Source organism: Cotesia glomerata, linkage group LG2, assembly GCF_020080835.1.
Source record: "Cotesia glomerata isolate CgM1 linkage group LG2, MPM_Cglom_v2.3, whole genome shotgun sequence".
Taxonomy (NCBI): Eukaryota; Metazoa; Arthropoda; class Insecta; order Hymenoptera; family Braconidae; genus Cotesia; species Cotesia glomerata.
In genome coordinates, this window is record NC_058159.1 from 27,473,741 (window position 1) to 27,494,244 (window position 20,504).

The 20,504-nt window shown below is 27.3% G+C and overlaps 3 protein-coding genes across 10 annotated transcripts in view; 2 read left to right on the top strand and 1 right to left on the bottom strand.

Annotated features, from left to right (window-relative positions):
* Window positions 1-11,180, top strand: part of LOC123258739 (titin homolog) — a 95,848-nt gene extending 84,668 nt beyond the window's left edge. For 4 of the 5 annotated variants that reach the window (XM_044718928.1, XM_044718926.1, XM_044718931.1 and 1 more), the window contains 11 exons: window positions 2,075-2,428; window positions 3,644-3,871; window positions 3,966-4,321; window positions 5,045-5,489; window positions 5,833-5,886; window positions 5,997-6,307; window positions 7,883-8,126; window positions 8,243-8,445; window positions 9,434-9,612; window positions 9,742-9,906; window positions 10,628-11,180. In XM_044718928.1, coding sequence (XP_044574863.1) covers window positions 2,075-2,428; window positions 3,644-3,871; window positions 3,966-4,321; window positions 5,045-5,489; window positions 5,833-5,886; window positions 5,997-6,307; window positions 7,883-8,126; window positions 8,243-8,445; window positions 9,434-9,612; window positions 9,742-9,906; window positions 10,628-10,650 — 2,562 coding nt within the window. In that variant the 3' untranslated portion in view covers window positions 10,651-11,180. The remainder of the gene's footprint in view (window positions 1-2,074; window positions 2,429-3,643; window positions 3,872-3,965; window positions 4,322-5,044; window positions 5,490-5,832; window positions 5,887-5,996; window positions 6,308-7,882; window positions 8,127-8,242; window positions 8,446-9,433; window positions 9,613-9,741; window positions 9,907-10,627) is intronic. The other variant, XM_044718930.1, reaches the window with a different exon arrangement.
* A 766-nt stretch (window positions 11,181-11,946) lies between these two features.
* Window positions 11,947-15,481, top strand: LOC123258747 (fibroblast growth factor 1-like). Of its 4 annotated transcripts, none has more exons than XM_044718953.1 (5): window positions 11,947-12,342; window positions 13,446-13,683; window positions 14,076-14,263; window positions 15,116-15,219; window positions 15,293-15,481. In XM_044718953.1, exons 2-5 carry the CDS (start codon window positions 13,487-13,489, stop codon window positions 15,479-15,481), a joined length of 678 nt encoding a protein of 225 aa, XP_044574888.1. In that variant the 5' UTR covers window positions 11,947-12,342; window positions 13,446-13,486. The 4 variants fall into 4 exon arrangements, with proteins under 4 accessions (XP_044574888.1, XP_044574889.1, XP_044574890.1 ...); XM_044718954.1 differs by having other exon boundaries at window positions 12,062-12,342; window positions 13,456-13,683; XM_044718955.1 differs by having other exon boundaries at window positions 12,062-12,218; window positions 13,456-13,683.
* A 65-nt stretch (window positions 15,482-15,546) lies between these two features.
* Window positions 15,547-19,512, bottom strand: LOC123258748 (short coiled-coil protein B). The gene is made up of 4 exons (XM_044718957.1): window positions 19,070-19,512; window positions 18,828-18,947; window positions 18,651-18,737; window positions 15,547-16,671 (listed from the first exon to the last, which is right to left on the bottom strand). Exons 1-4 carry the CDS (start codon window positions 19,146-19,148, stop codon window positions 16,529-16,531), a joined length of 429 nt encoding a protein of 142 aa, XP_044574892.1. The 5' UTR covers window positions 19,149-19,512; the 3' UTR covers window positions 15,547-16,528.
* Between the last annotated feature and the right edge of the window lie 992 nt (window positions 19,513-20,504).

Genomic DNA, 20,504 nt, shown 5'->3' on the forward strand with positions numbered 1-20,504 from the left:
TTTGTCCATTTATTCCAGATCCTTTTAATTTTTATTTTAAAACTTTGCTATTTAATTTTTACCGCTGAATGTTTTTTTTTTTTTTTTATTTATTTTTTTTTTATGTAAATAATACAATTTTATCTTGTGTAATAGAGATATTTTTGAAAATATTTTTAACAGATGACATCACTGTGTAATAAGACATATCTACAATAATTATTATTTTAACTTTTTCTATGTTACTTATTTTACTATATAAACGTAATGGGTTTGGTATTTGCAGAGCTTATCTTTATTTGCTAATCCCTTAACAGCTTTATACAGTCGTTTATTGCAGTACTAACATTCTTTTATTGCACTATTTCCTGGTACTTTGTTTTTAAAAGTTAAAACATTTATAAATAAATTATTGAGCATGAAATTGTCTGATAAATTTTCATTGCCACTGTATGCATCAAGTAATACCCAGTGAATAATAATTTTAAATTCAACGCAAATTTACTTCAGGGGAATTCGGTCGAGTATTTTATTATCCTTCTTTTTTTTTTATATACTGTATTATTACTGTTATTGTTATTATTGTCGATGATTCGCGACCTAGGTGAAGGGCCTGAATATTTCTCGTGATTGCGTCGATAAATTTGCATAGAATGTAGCGTTGCGAAATTTTTAACGTGCAATAATAATTCATAAAAACTGGGTAATCTTATTATTATTATTATTATTAGTATTATTATTATTACTAGCAACCTTGCAGTCACTATGGAACCGCCGTGACTTGTGAACTATAAATAAATAAAATTTTGCTTTATTAAATAATTAATTTTGTTAAATTGCATTGGACTTTCTTAAATATTGACGTTTTTAAAGATATAAGCTCATTTCGATGTTACATTCATTAAGAGCTTTTATTTGAGTACCCACATGCATTTTTGATATATTTTTCATATATGCATATATGTTATATATATACATATATGAAAAATTGATGTGGGTACTCAAATAAAAGGTCTTGATGAGAGTAACATCGGAATGAGCTTATATCTTTGAAAATGTCAATGTTTCAAAAGATACAAAGTCAGTTCTTTATTATTGACATTTTTAAAGATATAAGCTCATCCTGATGTTACACTCATCAAGAGCTTTCATTTGAGTACCCACATACATTTTTGATATATTTTTCATATATACATATATATAATATATATAAATATATAAAATATAAGAAAAATTGATGTGGGTACTCAAATGAAAGCTCTCGATGAGTATAATGTCAGGATGAGCTTATATCTTTAAAAATGTCAATCATGCGCAAGATACAAGGTCATTTCTTAAGTATTGATATTTTTAAAGATATAAGCTCATTTCGATGTTACACTCATTAAGACCTTTCATTTGAGTACCCACATGCATTTTTATATATTTTTCATATATACATATATATAATATATATAAATATATGAAAAATTGATGTGGGTACTCAAATGAAAGGTCTTAATGAGTGTAATTTTGGGATGAGCTTATATCTTTAAAAATATTGTTAGTTGACAAGATACAATGTCATTTCTTAACTATTGACGTTTTTAAAGATATAAGCTCATTCCGACGTTACAGTCATCAAGAGCTTTCATTTGAGTACCCACATGCATTTTTGATATATTTTTCATATATACATATATATAATATATATAAATATATAAAATATATGAAAAATTGATGTGGGTACTCAAATGAAAGGTCTCGATGAGTGTAACATCGGGATGAGCTTATATCTTTAAAAATGTCAATAGTTCATGAAATACAAGGTCATTTCTTAATTATGTATCTAGAAATAGAGCCTGGACAAAATTTTTCTTACTCTCGTAATAATATAAATTATTGTTATTATTATTATTAATTTAATTTAAAGAAGATCATATAAAAAAAAAATATATTTAAATTTTAAATTGCAGTTATATTTCTTTTTTTTTTTATTTAAAAAAATGTCATGCATTTTTTTATTATTATTATTATTATTATCACCGTAGTTATAAAAGTTATTGTTATTACTATTATAAAAATTACATAAATTAACGTAAATAAATTTCTACAGGAATCAATTGTTACCGACGGTAGCAGTTCCGATGAGGAAATCGAGCTGCAATGCGAGTCAACAGAGTCAGTCGAGCACGAAGAAGAGGCTCGAGCGAGTGAACCTCTGACTAGCGGCAACCAGAGCGCAGAGCTGCCTCTTACTTGTCCTAACATTGAGGCAGCAACCAACGCCGCTTCTCCTGTTATTGTAGTCGAGCAGGAGATTTATCAAGACTCGCAGTCAGAGTCAGTGGCTTCTTCTACACCGCTGTCATACGAGACAGAATCAAACATCTCCGACTACGATAAACCACCTGTTGTTTCTCCACTCACCATGGAGTTTATTGATCCGTCTATGTCTCTATCCAAATCTGTAAGTTTATTATTTTATATCCTCTCATGTTTAAATTATTAAGAAGTTTATTAATTGCCTAAGAAGGAATACATAATGCGAATGAATTTATGTGTTGATGTGTTTTATTGTTTAAGAAATTGATGCTTAACACGCAATCTTGGTAGAAATTCTTCCGATGTATGCTTTGAAGAGAATGTGTAATTTTTTTATGATCTGTAAAATATTATCTTTAAAGAAGAAATATTTAATTCGGCCTTGAGCTCTTGTAAGATTTTAATTTGATAGCTTTAATCACTAAACTAAATTGTTGGTCATGAAAGTATACTACTATCTTCAAGGTTACTGATTATAGTGAAATTCTTATTGAATGATAGTAATATATCTATTTTTAATAATTGGATTGATTATTGTAGTATTAGATAATTTATGATATTGAAGATCAAAGACTACCGACTTAAAAAAAAATTAAATCGATAAAGTTACTTAATAACTTGAAAAAAAATTTTTTTAAATTAGATTAAATGATTTTTATCTGACATAATCTTTAAAACATTTTTAAAAAAATACTAACAAACTTGCAGTCACTATGTGACTGCCGTCACTTGTGAACTATAAATAAATAAAATTTTGCTTTATTAAATAATGACTTGTTAAATTGCACTCTATTTTCTTAAATATTGACGATTTTAAAGATATAAGCTCATCCCGATGTTACACTCATCAAGAGCTTTCATTTGAGTACCCACATGCATTTTTTATATATTTTTCATATATACATATATATAATATATATAAATATATGAAAAATTGATGTGGGTACTTAAATGATAGGTATTGATGAGTGTAATATCGGGATGAGCTTATATCTTTAAAAATCTCAATATTTCACAAGATACAAGGTCATTTCTTAATTATGTATCTAGAGATAGAGCATTTTCGAATACAGTCTAAATACTCATCATCATAAATCGACTATCGGTGAAAATGAAATGAAACCTTGAAAAGGCTCAAATTCAAATCAAGATCTTTGCAATGACATTAAAGTTCACTAAAAAAACCGATTTTATCATATATATATATATATATATATATATATATATATATATATATATATATATATATATATTCTCTTATTAATATAAATTTTTGTTTTTTATATTTTGTATTTTCATCTTTAAAAAAAATTAATTTTTATAAATATCTAGAATATTAATTTTGTATTTCTCCTTGCAGATATATCAACTGAGTTTATCAAACGATGAAAAAATAGAAATAATATCACCTTTTCCCCTGGGGCCACCAAGCAGCGTAGAACCACCAAAGGAAAAACCACCTCCACCACCAATAGATTACAGCGACGATGAAAATCAACCAACCGAGCCTTTAAAGCGCTTAAACTCAACGCGTCGCATTAAAAAGGAGTTACGTACCCGCCGATCAGATTTCTTGGGACTCGAAGGGGTATATAAATAATTTATCTATTTTCAAATTTATAAATCGAATTCTAATTGTTTATTGTGAAACAGCGAACTAATATATTATTATTAATCGACAGGTTGGTGACGATGAGCTCCACCTGGAAGTACCAAAACCGCTAGACATGACCGCATTACTGGCCGAAGAGAGACGCATCGAGCAAATGAACCGGCGTTCTTACGACACCGACAGCAACTATGAGCAGGACTCAATCCACGATCGAGACTCTGGTGTGGGGCTGGGGCACGCCGAGGATTGGACCAAGCAAGCAGTGAGTCCAGACATGTCGCAGCACAGTCGTCAGAGTAGTGAACCCTTCGGTGCGAGTGTCACTTCCTCGGAGGAAGACGAGATTACCAAGAAAGAACGTGAAATCTTTGAAATGCTCGAGAAGGAAGAGCAGTGGCGTTACGGCAACGATCGTGAGCAGAACAGGTAGAATATTATTAACTCTCACAGACATTTTACTTCTTAAATTATTATTATTATTTAATATAACTATTATCTTCTTCTTATTCATAATAATTCTCTTTCTTCTTCTTTTCTTAAATATAAATATAATATATTTGCGCGTATCTATTGCAGTATTGGTTTGGGTGCTCTGACTTTAGCCTCTAGCCCGGACGGCTCTTCTCTCAAATTGTAGATCAACTCTGGAACTTTTTTTTTAGAATATATCTATTTCGTTAGTATTAATAAAACGAACAAAAAATAATAAAAGTCTTTGCAATAATTATTTTCGTAGCTTTAGTGCCTTTTATTATTGTTATTATTAGCTCTTATTGGAATATTTTTTTTTCTGTGATAGTGAAGATAGAAATGTCACTGAAAATAGCTCATGTGTAATCTAATAATTATTATAATGAATAAAAAAATTTAATATTTTTTAAATGTGTAATTTATTTAAATTAATTTAATTTATTTATTTAAATTTAATTTGATTTAAATTAATTTAAAAATTTTTTTTTGTTTGCTATTTTCATAACCATTTTTTTCTTACTATTTTTGGGTGGCTGTAAATCTGAATATAAGTAAATATGAATGAATATTTTATGAATAAAAAAGCATGTAAATAGCGTTTGAAAAAAAAAATAAAATAAAATAAAATAAAAAGAAAAAGAAGAACGAAATGTGTGAAAATATTTTGGGGGCACACAGCGACATTGGCGAAAAACTCGCGCATAAACTGCGAGAACTCGAGGAGGAGAAGATGCAGCTGGAGCGTGAACGAGCCCAGGAGTCAGTGGCGTTGCACCGGCAAGACGAGCCACTGCGTAAGACCGAGGAGATCCAGCCACGCATGCAGGAGGAAGATCTCTTGCGAAATCAACAACAACAACAACAACAACAACAACATCAACAACAACAACAACAACTACAACATCTTCACCATCATCAACAGCAACAGCAGGAAATAATTGTGATGCAGTCGGAAGTTATCCGCGAGGAGGAGATTGAGTTCAGGGAACAGGAGAAGTTGAGGTTTGATGTTGAACGGCTGAAATTGCACGAGGATATTTATGATCAGGAGAGAAGAAATGAAATTCGCCGGCAAGACGAAATGCATTTGAGGGCTATCGATCGTAAAATTCGTGAACCAGAGGTATTTATTAATTATTATATATTTTTTTTTTTTTTTATTATAATTTCGACGGTCTAATTAGCAATTTGTCTAACTCCTTATTTTTTATAGGGTGTTTTTTTAACATTTTGATGTAGCAATAATCCAATTATAAATTATTTAAATGATTCGAACCTAAATACTATGTCTCTATTAGATAATAATAATATTAAATGGTTTTCTAAAGTGATAATAAATTTTGAACTAATTATTTTTTTCGTAAGAATAGATTCTCTAAAATAGAGTTAGACAATTTGCTAATTAGAACGTCGATTTTTAATATTGTAATATGTTTTTTTATTTATAAATAATTTATTGTCTACAGCACACGGTAGTGAATGCAGTAATGTGTGATCACGACGACGAGTACGCGTCTGGGGTAAGTAACGTGTCCAACAATTGTATTAAATGGAATTTAATTAAAAATAAATGAAAAAAAACTAATTAATAATTAATCGTGTATATAAAATAAAACTGTTGTATGTACAGGAAGTTCTGCGTGTTGAGCGAGAACTTTTGCAGTTAGAGCAGGAGGCGTTGAAACGTCAGCGCTCTAACATGGTTTATCGGGAGCAAAAACAGCAGCAACTCGCTGAGCAGTGGCAGTCGTTGCAAAACGTTAATTACACTGGGAATATTGTCCATGCTACCTATCAGAACATCGATATGACTAATTACCGGTCCTCGATGCCTAATTTGCAGCTTCAGGAAAATCAACGTAGACGTCCGGCACCTCCGCCTATTCCACCGGCCAAGCCGTTGAGATTAATCGATCAACGGCAACGGGATATGACTATCAGGTAACTGGCAATAATAATAATAATAATAATAATAATAATAATAATAACTAGTAACCTTGCAGTCACTATGTGACTGCCGTGACTTGTGAAATATAAATAAATAAAATTTTGCTTTATTAAATAATGACTTTTGTTAAATTGCACTGTAATTTTTTAACTATTGACGTTTCTTAAAATATAAGCTCATTCCGATGTTACACTCATCAAAAGCTTTCATTTGAGTACCGACATGCATTTTGATATATTTTTCATTTATACATGTATATAATATATATATAAATATATAAAATATTTGAAAAATTGATGTGGGTACTTAAATAAAAGGTCTTGATGAGTGTAACATCGGGATGAGCTTATATCTTTAAAAATGTCAATAGTTCACGAAATATTTGTTAAATTGCATTTTACTTTCTTAAATATTAACGTTTTTAAAGATATAAGCTTATTCTGATGTTACACTTATCAAGAGCTTTCATTTGAGTACCCACATGCATTTTTGATATATTTTTCATATATACATATATATAATATATATAAATATGAAAAATATATGAAAAATTGATGTGGGTACTCAAATGAAAGCTCCTGATGAGTTTAACATTGGAATGAGCTTATATATTTAAAAACGTCAATAGTTCTCAAGATATTTGTTAAATTGCATTTTACTTTCTTAAATATTAACGTTTTTAAAGATATAAGCTCATTCTGATGTTACACTTATCAAGAGCTTTCATTTGAGTACCCACATGCATTTTTGATATATTTTTCATATATACATATATATAATATATATAAATATATGAAAAATTGATGTGGGTACTCAAATGAAAGATCTTGATGAGTGTAATATCGGAATGAGCTTATATCTTTAAAAATGTCAATAGTTCACGAGATACAAGGTAATTTCTTAATTATGTATCTAGAGATAAAGCATTTTCGAATGCAGCTTAACTACTTATAATAAATTGACCATTGGTGAGAATGATATGAAACCATGAAAAGGCACAACTCCAGGTCAAGACTTTTCCAACGATACCAAATTTAACTATAAAAACTCATTTTATCATATAAATACGCTGGCTACAAAATTTTGCTTATTCTCTTTATAATATAGATAATAATAATAATAATAATAATAATAATAACAAAAAATAATAATAATAATAATAATAATAACAAAAAATAATAATAATAATGATAAAAGCAGTGAGAATGGAAGCAGAAGTATAAATATAAATGTAAATGGTAATAATAGTAATAGAATTTCACGGGAAACAATCGAATTTTATTCCTGACATTTCCCTATTTAGCGTAGAATGTTCTCCTCCAGCGGAGTGTATCAGGAAGCCGTAGTATTGCACCCGTGCTATATGTATTCGCGTTTAATTTCCGGTCATTTCATCCATTCGGTTTTACAAGTGACTTGCATAACTAGACGACATCAACGATGACATTACCGAGGGATAAAGAGCCAGGAAAAGTCACCGCGGTTAATTTAGCCAGCTTCCATTCGTTGCTTATACAACACTAGTGCTAACAACTTTAATTAATGATTGCTATTTATCAAATGCGCAGAAACAGTAGGATTCCATCAGCAGATTCGATTCCACAGCAGGTGGATGCTACAATTCGTCACAGTGCCTCCGCAACCGCACTATCAACTCACGCTGGTCAGCAGATGACCAAGCAGACTCTCAATGCGCTGAGTGCAGTACCTAGGACTCGTATTGTTAAAAATGATCAGTGGGTCCAGCGGAGGAAGAGCGATGGCCCGCGAGTTATTAGTCAAGATTTAAATTACCAACATTGGCTTATTCAAGTGAGTTTATATTTTATTTTATTTTAATTTTAATAAATTAAGTAGTTGTGCAATTAGCAATTATAAAAGAGTTTTACTAGTTACTTATTTTTATTACTGTGTATATTTGTTATTAGGAGGCTGAACAGAGGAGAATTAATGAGAAAAACCAACGCTCACCCCCACAAAGAAAACCGCAGCAACACGTGACTGGAACTTCCGTACCTTATACTACTTCATATAAATCTGAAGGGAAACCATTACCGGATTCTATAATTCAAACGCTTACTCAGAGAATACAAAATAGAGCACAAGAGAGACCTTTGCCTCTGAGACGAAGGTATTTATTTATTTAATATTTCTTCAGGAAGATTAGTAATTATTTTCAAGTGGGGTCCATCCTATTTTTAGCCATATATAGGTGAAAAATTAACATTTTTTGATTTTTTTCTCTGCTTGTTTTTACGGCGCACTTATGATTAAAAATATCATGAAAGAAAAAAATAAAGATTTCGATAGCTTTTTTGTCTTTAAAAGTTGGTAAAAATTTTGGCTCTCATGTTTTTGGATAAAATTTATATTTTATCCAAATAAATAAATAAATTTTTCGATAAAATTTAAATTTTATCTTTTTTTGATGTTTTTGATAGATTTTTTTTTGAAAAGTACAAAAAAAAACGAACAATTTAAAAAATAAAGTTGAATATCAAATTTTTTAAAAAATTTATAAATTTTTTTGAAAATTTATAAAATTTACTAAAATTGAGATTATAAAGTTTTTTTTTTTTAATTGTTCATTTTTTTATGTATTTTTCAAAAAAAAAAAAATATATATATATATATATCAATAAAATCAAATAGAAATTTCGTTCAAAAAAATGAAAATTAAAATATTTGACCCCACTTGTAAATAATTACCATATTTTCAAAGAAGTTTAAAAATAATTAATTTTTTTAATTTAATATATTTTTATTTTTTTAATTTATTTATTTCAACCTCGAATATTCTATAAAAAAATTTTGCTCTCATGTTTTTGGATAAAATTTCTATTTTATCTTTTTTTGATATATATTTTTTTAAAAAGTACAATTTAAAAAAAAATTGAATATCACAATTTTCTAAAAAATTTATAAATTTTTTTGAAAATTGTAAAATTGTGATTAACTTTTTTTTTTCTAAATTTACTTTTGATGTATTTTTAAAAAAAATATCCATCAAAATTTTCAAAAAAATAAAAATAAAAATACTGAACCCGACTTATAAATAATTACCAGATGATTTACAATGAAGGATAATTTAAAAACAAGTAAAATTATTTGCTTTAAAGGATCGATCACAGCGTTAGCCAGGAACACTTGCCTCAAGCGCATCACCAGCCATCAGCACATCTCGCTATGATGCATCAGAAAGCACATCAATCACCCGGAACATCGAGCGCGGACTCGCAGGAAAAATTGCTGAGTGTCAGTGGAAAGAAAAAATGTTCCCACTGCGGCGATGAATTAGGTATTATTATAATATATTATTAAACATATATTAGATTTTATTACATAAAATTGTTGTTTATTGCTGACGACTAACAAGTAAGAGTAATAAAATTTTATTGACCTGCTATTCATTTGTTATTTTTATTAGGACGGGGAGCTGCGATGATTATAGAAAGTTTGCGGCTCTTCTATCACATGGAGTGCTTCAAATGTTGTGTGTGTCACGTGCGTCTCGGCGACGGGCTTATGGGGACGGACGTACGCGTTCGTAATCATAAACTTCATTGTCATAATTGCTACTCGAGCGACGACGGTAGTTATTATTATTAATTTTGCTATTTATTTACGATTAAGGGGCACAATCAGTGTGATAGTCCAAAAAAAAGGTGATTTTTGGGAATTGAAATAATAAAAACTTCTATGAATTACAAAATTATAATAATAATAATTTCAGAAAAAAAAATTACTCAGAATAATTTTCATAAAAAATTTCTTAAACAAAATAAAATTTGTTTCATGCCGTAAGATGGACGGTGGAGGTCATAAGAAGGTCCACATTTACATGTTAATTGTTTTAAAATTTTAAAGGTATATTAATACATATTTTACGAATAGAAATTACTTCACGAATAGAAAGTACTTCAATCAAAATATTTTTAAGAAAAAATACTTGAAATTAAGGTCTAAAAGTTACAAGAAATGCAGCAATACTAAAAAAAATCAGGTATAAAAATTTTGCAGTTACTGTTGTTTAAAATTGGGCAGCCGATTTGTCTTGGAGTAATCACTCCAACAAATTTGAAAAATGCTGTTTCGAGAAAAACGCGTTTGATAAAATGATCCTATTCTTTAAATAGCTGTAACTCAAAAACTAATTGAGATATTGATTTGAAATTTTAATACGTTATTTTTAAAGGTATAGCCTATCGAAATATGAAAAAAAATCAATTTTTTGAAAATTTCACACTGGTTGTGCCCCTTAATTATTTTATTTAAATAAATTTTTTATTTATTTTTTAATTTTTTAATTTCAGGCGTCAAGTTCAGTTGCGTGTAAAAATATTTTAATCCAATGAAATATTTGCCATTACTCTGATACGTCTGTGTAAATAAAAAAAAATAAAAAAAAAAAAAAAACGAGTGTGCCACGAGGAGTCTAAGAGTTTAAAGTAGTTAAAATGTTAATTTAAAAATAGCCATATCCCAACATCATATGGGTATTTAAAAATACAAATAATCTCCTTAGCTGTCACGTGTACATACAAGTGTGTATTTATGTAATTAAATTTTAAGCACTAGCGTTAACTTAATTAAAAAATATTAAAGTAATTATAAACTGCAAGTAGTGGAAGATATTAATTATATCAACATCTTGTTTTAATAATTAAATGTGTGTTGTGTAAATTATTGTATTATAGGATGTGTAATATTTATGAAATTAAGAAGCCTATACTACGTACTGTGTACTGTGTTCGAGCTAAGCCATCTCGTACAGCTTTTTAAAAAATTAATTGGGCTTTTATAAACCTCAATTAATATATATATTTTATTCTTTGTTCATTTATATTTTATTATAATTTTTTTTTTCCCAAAAAAAAAAAGTTTATTATTGTTTCCCCTTTTGAATTTGTTATAAACATATAAATACATCTACATATACATTTTAATAAACCTCTTATTAATTATAAATGTAAAAGAAATAAAATTACAATGGAAAAGATGTAATATCTCTTCTGAACCGTTCAGCGAAACGGAGTACAGATAATCTACAATTTCAATTTATACAAAAAAAAAAGTACTATAATAAATTACTAAGCGTCAGTAATTCCTTTAAGAATCATCATCACGTACTGTGAAATATTGTATAATATAATATAGTTTTATGTTATTGAAAAATGTAATTCATATTATCTTTTAAAATAAATGTTCATTATAATTAAAAAAAAAATCCAAACATAAACGGCTACTTTATTATTAATGGGTATTTTATTTTATCCAATAAAATCCGCTTTAGTAATCACATTCATTTTCAATAAATTTAAAAATCCCTCGATTGCAGGTACCTGAATTACAGGGAGACTTAATAGCTGGTAAATTGATTCAGTAATTTAAATTTCCGTTACACAGCGACACTTATAATCATCTGAAATATTTTTAGAAAACTTATCTACCAAAGGGGACTAAAAATAGTCTACTAGAGTCTTCCCAGTTAAGTGTTTTATCAAAGAATAGAAGATCGCTTATTGCTTATATTTAAGACAAGGTGACTAAATATCAATATAATATATTTTTATCTTCACACTTAATTTAATTTTCTTCTTGCAATTTCTTAAAAGACTTTCCAATAACAGGTCAAAAATAAACCGGGCATCAAACAGTCTTACGATCAATTGATCAATGATGTCATTTAAATAGATCATAGAATTTTAATTTTTTCCAGATACTGTTATTAATAGACTTACGCTTGTAGTACCGAGCATCGCACAGTGTTAAACGGTGCAGAACAATTCACATGTCCAGAGTGTGGGTGTCGGTCCATCGCTGATGGTTTATTCTACATTTACTCAGTCTCTCCTTCGTCGTGAATCTTGTTGCGTCAATTCGCATGTGGTTATTATTTTTTAAGTAAAAATACACTTTTTAAAGAATTCAAAAATATATAATGCAGTATGGTATAATGTAATAATAATAAGATACAATACAATGCAATGTGGATTATAACGTTATTTCTCATAGTGTAATGTACTCAGTAAGTTTCGAACAGATCAGCAGAGCGTAAACTACCGCTAATCCTTGTTCATTGTTTTATCATTATTCATTTTATATATTTTATTTTTAAAGTTAAATAAAGTTGTGGATTTTTTATTTTTGCTTAATTTTCTTTAGATAATTATTTACAAGTGAGGTCGATCCCATTTTGGGCCTTTAGATGAAAAATTAACATTTTTTTTTATTCTGCATGTTTTTACGGCGCATTTATATAGCAATTAATTTAGCAGATATTTAATATTTTTTTAACAAATAAATTATTGCAAAAAAAATTATAAAAAAAAATTGACATGAAAAAATTTTTAAAAATTAAAAATGCAATTTTTTTTTTTAATAATCTTTTGGAAGAAATTTATGATAAAAAATGTGAAGGAAAAAAATAAAGATTTCGATAGCTTTTTTGCCTTCAAAAGTTGGAAAAAATTTTGGCTCTCATGTTTTTGGATAAAATTGCTATTTTATCTTTATTTGATGTTTTTTATAATTTTTTTTTTTTAAGAAAAGTACAAAAAAAATACATTTAAAAAAAAAAGTTGAATATTACAATTTTCTAAAAAATTTATAAATTTTTTTGAAAATTTGTTAAAATTGTAATAATCAATTTTTTTTTAATTTTTCATTTTTTATCTATTTTCCAAAAAAAAAAAAATATATCAATAAAATCAAAAAGAAATTTCGTTCAAAAAAATGATGATTAAAATGTTTGACCCCACTTGTAAATAATTACCATATTTTCAAAGAAGTTTAAAAATAATTCATTTTTTAAATTTAAAATATTTTTAATTTTTTAATTTATTTATTTCAAGCTTGAATATTCTATAAAAAAATTTTGTTCTCATGTTTGTGGATAAAATTTCTATTTTATCTTTTTTTGATATATTTTTGTTTTTAAAGTACAATTGAAAAAAACAAGTTGAATATCACAATTTTCTCAAAAATTTATAAATTTGTTAAAATTGTAATAATCAACTTTTTTTTTTAATTGTTCTTTTTTTATGTATTAAAAAAAAATCAATAGAAATTTCGTTTAAAAAAATAAAAATTAAAATAGTTGACTCCACTTGTAAAAATATTTACCTTTAGTTTCTTCTAGTTTTGTTGATTAAAATTTTATAAATAAAAAAATGAGTTTGCGGTGGATCCAAGAAAATAAAGAAGCGCCGACATGCGACGAAGAGTCCAGTGATATTGATGACAGTGCTACTGATGACAGTTACGACACCGATGAAGATGAAATAGATAACGAGAATTCTCTCAATCAACCAAGAAAGAAACGCAACACAACCAGGCATCCAACCACAACGGTGACCTTTGAAAATGGGTTTGTATATTATATATATGTATATAGTATAGATCTACTTGCATACTATATTTACGGTTTGTACATCGGCAGATGAAATTAGATTATTAAATAATTTACCAGTGAATTTTCTCTAACGCACGTACCAATTTTAAATAATAATTGACCTATGACTCGTGGGTAAGTCACGCGTAATCTAGTAATTGCAATTAATGACTGCCCGAGTAAAATCTACAGGTCAGAACCAATTGATGCATCTGCAAGCATATGTGTGTCAGTCAATTTACATGTTAGATTTAGAATTATAAAAAAAATAATAACAGTGTGTAATTTACCTTTTAATTCTAGAGTTTTAGGTAACGGAAAACGCACCGCTGACCGTAATAAACTAATTAAGTTACTCTTGTTCGTAGAATACCAGTCTATAAAACCAATCAAGAGGATAATTCATCGGCTTGCATACTCTGGGATCCCCGTAATTCTATTCAAAATCCAGCTTATAGATGTCGGCTAATTAAATTGTTCTGTCGCACTGGGTACCATCTCACGGTCTCTCCGGCAGGATTTGTTCGTGGATTAAATGATATTAATGATCAAATTGGTACTGGATTTTTATCTGTTGGAAATAAAATCTATATTGCATTCGAAAATGCTCTCTTTCTAGATACATAATTAAAAAATGACTTTATATCTTGAGAACTATTAACATTTTTACAGATATAAGCTCCTGATATTACACTCATTGAGACCTTTCATTTGAGTAGCCACATCAATTTTTCATATATTTATATATATCATATATATGTATATATGAAAAATATATCAAAAATGCTTGTGGGTACTCAAATAAAAGCTCTTGATGAATGTAACATCAGGATGAGCTTACATCGTGAAAAATATTAATAATTAAGAAATTACCTTGTATCTTGTGAACTATTGACATTTTTAAAGATATAAGCTCATCCCGACATTACACTCATTGAGACCTTTCATTTGAGTACCCACATCAATTTTTTATATATTTATATATATTGTATATACCTATATATGAAAAATATATCAAAAATGCATGTAGGTACTCAAATGAAAGCTCTTGATGAGTTTAACATCGGGATGAGCTTATATCTTTAAAAACGTCAATATTTAAGAAAGTACAGAGCAATTTAACGAAATCCATTATTTAACAAAGCAAAATTCTATTTATTTATAATTCAGTAGTCACGGCAGTCACATAGTGATTGCAAGATTGCTAGTAGTTAATAATTTTTATATTGAATTTTACTGACAGAAACAATTGACATGTATACTTACATTTAATAATTTTAATTTGACAATTGAAATTTTTCTTGTTAATTTTTTTCGTCCAAGTTTCAAACATTAACGCAACTTTAACAGTACTTTCACAATTTATAAATTATTTATTAAATTTCTAACAATAAATTTATTTACTCAGCATTGTTCAGTATTACGTCGGTATCATTTGGAGTAATACGGATACAAAATCCAGAAACTGGGCATTATCTGGCGTTCAACAAAAAAGGCCACCTTTATGGAGAGGTAATTTATTTATAGATGATATAAATAATGAGTTAAAAGCTAAATTGAAAATAATTTAGAGTTTATTTTGCAGTTGAAAGAAAATAAAGACAATACCGAGTGGGAACAATGGAGTATTGGCTCTTACGAGGCCTTCAGGTCACTTAAATACTCTGCTGAAGGATGGTGGATTGGATTTAAGAAGAATGGACGTCCTAAATCAGGCCCGAAAACAGCCTGGGGGCAACGAGCCATTCAGTTTACCGTAATTGGGTACAATTAATCAAAAAAAAAATAAAATCCATTTATATACAAAATATTAATTAATTTAATTAATTTAAAATTGAATTAAAGAGATTCATTATATATTTATTTTAAAACGTGATGTTTAACAGTGGAATAATAGTTATAGTTTTTCAGTTACTTTTTTTTTATTTATTTTTTGGAATTGTGCAGTCACTTTGTGCCCATGAGCATTATTAAACACTTTGACAAGTTTATCTTTTACATTGTTATCATATTAAATAAAAAATAATTACTGATTGCGTGTCACATCAATAGCGGCAAAGAAAACACGCGAACGCAACAGTTATTTTATTTTTTTTTTTATTAGTTTATAAATCTAATAAATTTTAATTATTATTATATATATTTAGATAGTACTTTCTATGTATAAGAATTTTTTCATAAACATATTTATCTAATATAACTTTGTTCCTTTTTTTGTCCATTTCTGTACACCAATTACACAGCAGTACATTCTTTCAATTGAAGTACCTTAAGCAAAGCTCGTGCTCGGAGATTAAATCCCCGTTGAATTTTTTTTTTTATTTATAATTATAAATATTTATTTTCTTACGATACTAAAAATAAATAAAAGAAAATTTTTTAAAAAAAAAAAGCATAAACAATAGCTAATTAATTACAATTTTCAAATACTTCAATTGATTACTAGCTCGTAATAAAATACGTATTAAGCTCTCAAGCACACTTGGCAGTAAAAAAATGTGGAAAACATTTAATTGCAATTTTATTCTTTGGTGATCAAGCGTTAGATTGGTCGAGCTCAAAGACAATTTTTTTTGTTAAATACAATAAAAATAAATCAATTATTAAAACTTATGTAACCAATACTCGAGTGCTTATCTTTCTACTATCCGATTATTAAAAAATAAAATAATTTGATTAAAAAAAATATTTATCGTTATTGCATTATAAAAATCATGGCCGACTAGTTTAACCATTATTCGATAAATAATATAATTATAATTATAATTTTTATAATTATTATTATTATCTAGCATTTAAAACTCATTTATAAAATGAAAGCTTACTTCTTTTTAGTCTTGGGACTAGTAGATTGAAATACACTAGATGCAGACATTAAATTTTCAATGTACTGTCCCAATACTTGATTTTCACTTCTTAATTTTAAGTTTTCTTCTTTAACGCTGTCTACCCTCTGTGACAAATCTGTAAGTAAAAATTTATTTTATTATTACATAAAATTTACATAATTAATCAGACTAATCAATTTAATTAAATAAATTAATTATCATTCCTTTTTTAGAACCCTGATAAATCTCACCGGATAAACTATATATTTTTGCAAATCTTTAAAATATAAAATTATCATTTTCTTTTCTTTCGTTTTCCTCGAAATTTTTAAATAAATAAATAAAATTTTTAAATAAATAAATAAAATTGCAATTGCCACGATGACGATAATGCTGATGATGACGATTTGGGTACTAAACCAAGTATATCAAATACAAAGGCTCAAAAGGCAATAAAGAATTTACATCGAAAGATGTAATAATGTCAATGATCGAGTATTTGATGCTTTGTTTATCCTTAAAAATATTATAGACAATCAATAATTGAATTTTTTAACTCAGAAAAATATTACTGATTATTTAAATTAATAAATTTTATAATGTCTAAATTTTATACATTTTATTGAAATAAATAATGTTGATGTGACTTTAATTAAGGGAGAGAACAACACTGTGACGGTCTAAAAAAAAGGTGATTTTTGGGAATTTTTTTGACAGAGAAAATAAAGGAATTTGGGGATCGGATTTTTTTTATTCTATTAAGGATATAATAAAGATTATTGCCCTACATTTTCATTAAAAAATATTGAATTATTACAAAGTTATTAACAATCTCGTAGAGCGAGAAAAATTTTGGTTTTAAAGATTTTTTTAGCCGGATTAAAACAAAAAAAAAAAAATCAGTAAAAATAATGAGAAAATTTTTAATCAGTCGCCATTTTTTTGATAATCGAAATTTTCAAAATTCCGTACGTGCAACGATAACTACTTCTTTACTGGTTAAAAAACAATTTAGGGTTTTATTTTCAGATTAACCGTTTTTGAGTTATCGATGCAACCATGGAGGGGGAAATTTTTCCTAATGTCCTACGAGATTGTTAATAACTTTTTAATAATTAAATATTATTTAATAAAAATTTAGGGTAATAATCTTTAATGTACCCTTAATAAAATAAAAAAAAATTCGATCCCTAAATTCCTTTATTTTCACTGTCAAAAAAATTCCCGAAAATCACCTTTTTTTTTTTCGACCATCGCAGTCCCTGACAGCCACCTTAACTCAAACTTTATTCAATCTACTGCCGGAATTTGTAGCTAGCTTGATGGAAAGAGTTTGCAAACCAAACGGTTTTAGTTAAGTTGTCTATAAGTTACACTGCAATTTGACGTCAAGATTCGCAGTACAAGTATTTTAGTCAAGTTATAGTAAAGTTGAAAGGAAATTTAACCAAAAGTTTGGTGTTAACTTGTATTCAAATTGTGGACGTAGATTTTCGTCAATTTGTTAACAACGTACTGTAAAAAATTACCGCAAATTGAATGATGTTAAGTTAACTGTAACTGCTGCAATCCAACTACTTTTAAAAAAAGCGTGGCTATCAGAGGTGGTGTTCCCCCTTAAATGCCTTTATAGTTCAAAATTTTATTTATTACAACCTTTATAAATAACAGTTCTATGAAATCATCTATAACTCGAATTTTTTCGCCTCTCCCTTGGAGTTAAAGTTATAAAAGTTCTATGAAAATTAATTTAGCAGATATTTGATCATTTTTAGAACTGTTGTTAACAAATAAATTACGGCAAATAAAATAAGAAAAAAAATTGATATGTTAAAGTTTTAAAAAATAAAAAATGCAATTTTTTAAAAATAATTTTTTAGAATCAATTTAATTGTTAAATAAAATTAAAAATTGGTCAAGTAACAGCTAAAACTTTATTGTCATAAAAGTTCTACCCCAAGCGTCACAAAAAAAAATGTTGACTTTTTGATAAATTTCACTTAACAAAAAGTTGAAAAATCTATCATTGTCAAGATAAATTCAACAAAACATTAACAAAAAAAAATTTGTGCCGCTTGGGACTGTATTACTAAATTAAAAATAAAATTCAATTACCATCTAATGTATTTTGGAGTTCAAGAACTTGAGCTATTAATCTTGCTTTTTCTTCTTGTTCATCAGGACTAACATCGGGATCTAAGCCTAAAATTATAAAATATAAAAAATAAAATGTCAAGATAAAAATAAAAAGTAAAAAAAATCAATAATTGGACCATAATAATAAATATTTACTGTTTGGACTACAGCTGCCATTGGTAAACGTGGATGGTATTGAATCCATACTATGTCCTCTACCAAATGGATCCGACATGTGCGTTTCGTTATCCGGAACGTCTTCTTCAGGAATAATTACTGCAAACAATATTAATAAATAAATAATGAATTAATAAATTACTTGAATAATATAATGTGTGTTTGGAATATATTAATCTAGGTCATGAAAATGACAGCAAGTGTATGGTAATGTTGTTTACCTTGTGGGTCGTCATCAGCAAGTGGGATGCTGCTCATGTCATCTTGGAGCTTGGCGTTTGAAATCATTGATGCAGACATTTTTCTTCTCGCCCAAGTTTATTGTAAGAAAACTGATAAATAATTAACGAGCAATAAGAAAAAAAATCATGCGCACAATACTCGTCTGCTCGTCTGCTCGTCTGCTCGTCTGCGAGGTTTGATGACAAGTTTATCGATTGGAAGGCTTTACTTTTTTTATTTCACTTTCTATTTATTTTTTAACTTTTCCTTATTATTATTTTATTGCTTGGGTATTTAATTATCACAAGAAATGAGATTATCAATGCAACTATCGTGAATTTTTAAAAACTAATCGATTAAATGATAAATGATTGTCGAGAAAATTAAAAAATACTCAGATTGAGAACTAATATGACGCATCTGTCATCGCCATCTGTTTAGCTTCTCCGCTCACGAGGGCGCCACGTGAACTTTTTTAAAAATCCTTTGTTTATCTGAAAATATTTTTCCAAATTCCGTTGACATTTTTTATTAAAACTTTACAGATATAAATACTTACACTTCATTAAAAATAACTTACTTAACTTATATTTATTAAACTAAAATGTTTATTGGAATACTTATCTACAAGATTATCTTCAATTTAACTTCTGATAGTAAGTTGTTTGTAATAAATAGACTTTTTAAAGTTGATTGTCCGCTTATGTATTATGATTAAAATTAATTTAGCAGATGTTTGATAGTTTTAAGAATTTATTTAATAAATAAATTATGTCAAAAAAAAATTATATCTAGAAATTTTAATAAATTAAAAATGAAATTTTTTTTAAATTGTCAAGTGACAGCTAAGATTAATGTCATAATATTATAATATTACATCACAAGTAAATTAGCAATATTTTGTAATTACGTTGAAATTAGCATGAAAAATAAATTAGCTGACATTTAATAATTTTTAGAATTTTTTTCTTTTTTTTTAATTATTACAAAAATATAAGAAAAAAATTGAAAAACTTTAAGTGCAATTTTTTAAAAATATTTTTTTTGTTTCAATTTAATTAATGGAAAAAAATAAAAAATTTAGAAACGTCGGCTAACTTTAGAATTATGAAATTGATGATACTAAAGTTAGCCGACGTTTTTGACTTGTTGATATTTTTTTAATTTGTTAAATTAGAACTAAAAAATATTTTTAAAAAATTGCACTTATAGTTTTTCAAATTTTTTACAAATGAAACTTTTTTTTTATTTATTTGTAATAATTTTTTTAATGAAAAAAAAATTATAAAAATTTTTAGATGTCGGCCAACTTAATTTTCATATGAAATTGACAGACACTTCACAATTTTTCAATGTTCCTTTAATAATAAATTAGAAGAAAATTATTTATAAAAAATTGCACTTATAATTTTTTAGAGCTTTTAAAGATGAACT

What these genes read in the sequence shown, in the direction of transcription:
- LOC123258747 (XM_044718953.1), top strand. Translation starts at nt 13,487, where the DNA reads ATGAGTTTGCGGTGGATCCAAGAAAATAAAGAAGCGCCGACATGCGAC. An exon ending in ACGGTGACCTTTGAAAATGG is followed by an intron (nt 13,684 to 14,075) that starts GTTTGTATATTA and finishes TCTTGTTCGTAG; the next exon opens with AATACCAGTCTATAAAACCA. An exon ending in TGATATTAATGATCAAATTG is followed by an intron (nt 14,264 to 15,115) that starts GTACTGGATTTT and finishes TTATTTACTCAG; the next exon opens with CATTGTTCAGTATTACGTCG.
- LOC123258748 (XM_044718957.1), bottom strand. Translation starts at nt 19,148, where the DNA reads ATGTCTGCATCAATGATTTCAAACGCCAAGCTCCAAGATGACATGAGC. An exon ending in TGCTGATGACGACCCACAAG is followed by an intron (nt 18,948 to 19,069) that starts GTAAACAACATT and finishes TATTGTTTGCAG; the next exon opens with TAATTATTCCTGAAGAAGAC. An exon ending in TGGCAGCTGTAGTCCAAACA is followed by an intron (nt 18,738 to 18,827) that starts GTAAATATTTAT and finishes TTATAATTTTAG; the next exon opens with GCTTAGATCCCGATGTTAGT.